At 44.6% G+C, this 3,086-nt stretch overlaps 1 protein-coding gene across 1 annotated transcript in view; it reads left to right on the plus strand.

Moving 5' to 3' along the window:
* Positions 1–732: 732 nt before the first annotated feature.
* The window catches only part of sall3a (spalt-like transcription factor 3a), a 14,040-nt gene continuing 11,686 nt past the window's right edge, over positions 733–3,086 (plus strand). The window contains exon 1 of the mRNA XM_017413235.3: positions 733–2,107. Within this exon, the coding sequence (XP_017268724.1) occupies positions 2,026–2,107 (82 nt within the window). The 5' untranslated portion in view covers positions 733–2,025. The remainder of the gene's footprint in view (positions 2,108–3,086) is intronic.

Genomic DNA, 3,086 nt, shown 5'->3' on the forward strand with positions numbered 1-3,086 from the left:
GGGGGGGGGGGGGGGTGGGGTGGGGGTGGGGTGTGGTGGGGATCTAACTGAACTCATGTCAGCTAAAAAACAAAAACAATATGTCGGCGTTGGCAAAAATAAAATCTGCGGAATTTGAAAGTTTTGCGCGCAAATAGTCAAACATAAACGCAATTAGGAGAAGAAAATGTGTCCAGATTTATAACAATTATGAACAGTAATGCGACATGAAGATGAGTTATACATGTTTGCTATGCTTAAATCGTGATAGGACCTTCGGGGATATCGCTGCACATACATTTGATCTTATTTGCGCTCTTATCGTTTATCCACAATTCTGTAATAATGAAAAATAAATAAAGGAAAAAAGGGGGAAAAAAGGTGAATGTGTAACTTCAGTTAACCAGTGAGCTGCAACAGATGCAGAGTATTGTTTCATATCGTTTCACCTCTTTTAAATAAAGATTTGGTGAAGAAAAATCAGTTTTAAAATCATACAAATCCGTTTGGAAACAAGAAGGCCATACTTTTATTCTAAATATTCCTTTTGACTGATATTTCTATATTTTTACAAAAAATTCCAGTAATTACAAACAAACGGAATGACCTCTGCCGCGTAAATTAGAGAAATGCTTGTCCACATTTTTGTGACACCGTCCGTTGTGTTATGATGGGAAGTCAGATTGACGCGGGCAGGCTGAGGACGAGCCACTGAACAGTAACGTGGTGGTACATCCTAGTGGTGGCTGAAAGCAATGGGCTGAACCTTTTGCTTGGGGGTTGACTAACACACACGCACAGCACAGTCCCCCCTCCACACACACACACTCACACACACGCAGAGCCATGTCCAACAACCAGAGAGCCCGACGCTGCGCGCGCTGCTGCCAGAAGATGAATTCAAAGTTCGATGCCGACCCAAAAGGAAGACCCTGAGTGATTTTTGGTTTTGTTTTGGTGAAACCGGGTTTTGGTGTTTGGTTTGCAGAAAAGAAAACAAACAAACACACAAACAAAAACCAAAAAAAAAAAAAAACCGAAGAAAGAGACTTTTATTTTTTGGAGAGAGCGCGCACCGACCGAGGAGACGAGGAGGCGCAACCGGGGAGGGGGTGGTGAGGGAGGGAGCTGAAACACGGAGACATGCAGGAGGAGTAAAACAAGAGGAACTTCACCGCGATCAGAAGACTGAAGCCACTTCTTTTTTATCGGAACACATGATGAGTGTTAGGTCCCACTGACTGACTGCTGCAGGTCACGGAAGACGGCGCGTCAAAGTTTTGGCAAAGCGGAGTTTGCGCCAGGAAACTTCCCCCCGCAAACCAAACATCCACTTTACCCGCAGAGATAAAAAAAAGAACTTTAAAGCCCTGAAACATCTCTGAGACTAAACGTCGCTTCCTTTGCGGCAGGAGTAGTGTTCAGCCTCCGAAGAGGGGGAAAAAGGAGAAGAAGTTACTGAGAGAGAAAGAGCGAGAAGACGGACACTTTTAGAAGTTGTGCGCAAAAGTGGCACCATGAAGTGATGCACATCAGAAGACCGTGAGCTTTGTGAAAGTGGAAGGGAGAAGAGCCCGGCGTTCCCAGTTGGAGACCTAACTGTGAACTGGGTAAAAACAGAGGATTTGGTGTGTTGTGCTGTTGGGGGAGGAAAAAAAAAGAGACGGATAAAGTCTGAGAGTGAAGCGGCTAATTGCTTAGTCCGTCCCTCATTACCATATCCAATGCGCGTCCGCTGGACTCCAGCCAATCCTCCCCACCTTCACACGGTGCCATTAATCGCGAGGCATTATTCACTATCATAATTATTATCCCGACATGCGCAATCCAACGCACAGCAGCAGCGGCAGCGGCAGAAGCGGCAACACCGGCTAATTTCCCCATCTCCTGCGATCCCAGACTGTTTCTGCGAACTTTTTGGGCGCGTTGATCCGCTCGCTCTTCGCTGATGCAGCTGCAAAACGCAGCCGCATCTCGGAGCGCGAACTCAGCAGCAGCAGCAGCAGCATCGCCAGCCCTGACGCCAGCAGCAGCAGCAGCAGCAGCATGTCCCGACGCAAGCAAGCCAAGCCGCAGCACCTTAAGTCGGACGAGGACCCCGCTCTAGCCGGTGTGATCTCCGAGCACGGTGAGTGGATCCGATCAGCTGGAGCTGCCCTCCATCCACATCCAGAACAACTTCCTCCTCTCCCTGCTCCTACACCCGCTGTTCTCTCAGTTGTAGAAGTCCTACTCTAAATTTAAACCGTTTATAATCCTTTGGATAAATGAGTTATTTACTAAATAGTGGCGTGAGAATTTATAATAGATCGGTTATGATGCTTTCATCGCGGTAAAAGTTTCACGAGGATGACAGGAAAAGTTGAACATTCTCACGTTTAAAGTTTTATTTTAATCCCCTTACATGTCGCATCATGGACGGCTGTGGGCTGACAGATGACCTTTAGGATTAATGGAACAAGCACACATATTAGAACAGCCTCAGACAGTTTACACTTTGCAGTATTTACATTATGTGCTGCCAGAGGCCTTTTTCTCTTTTTTTATTTGAGAGGCCTGCTTCAAACTAGAAATGATTTAAGGCTTTTTTGTGTGTAAACATCTTAGCTGGACCCTTAAATCTGATCGTAGTTTTCCACTTGATTTTTGTTTTCTTAGATACACAACTCTGGAAGCACATCCACAAACTGCTGAGCCTAAAACAGGATCTTCTTAAAACCTAAAATAATTCAGTCAAAATATAAAACATTTGCAGTGTTACCAATGTATAATTTTAAGGCTCTATAATACAAAGGAAATTAGCAGTTCTAGTCATGATTATTTTTTTTTAAAACACGCCTGTCTTTTGTCCCATGTAAGCTCTTGCCTGGAACTACGAGAGACAAAATGCGGAGTCTGTTGCAGGTCGAAGCCTTGTTTTTGTCATGGAAATGTTTTTTGTTTACCCTCCTCACATAAATTTAGCACACTTGATTTGTTCCCTTTCGCTCAAGATCGCTTGACAGAGCCTGTCCTGGCCATATGGAGAAAAGGATTATTTATCCTTCAGGCTTTTGCACAACAAAAACATCATTACAGACTTAAAGTCACATTCAAAGTAAGCTGAA

The sequence above is a fragment of the Kryptolebias marmoratus genome, linkage group LG16 (assembly GCF_001649575.2).
Source record: "Kryptolebias marmoratus isolate JLee-2015 linkage group LG16, ASM164957v2, whole genome shotgun sequence".
Lineage (NCBI taxonomy): Eukaryota > Metazoa > Chordata > Actinopteri > Cyprinodontiformes > Rivulidae > Kryptolebias > Kryptolebias marmoratus.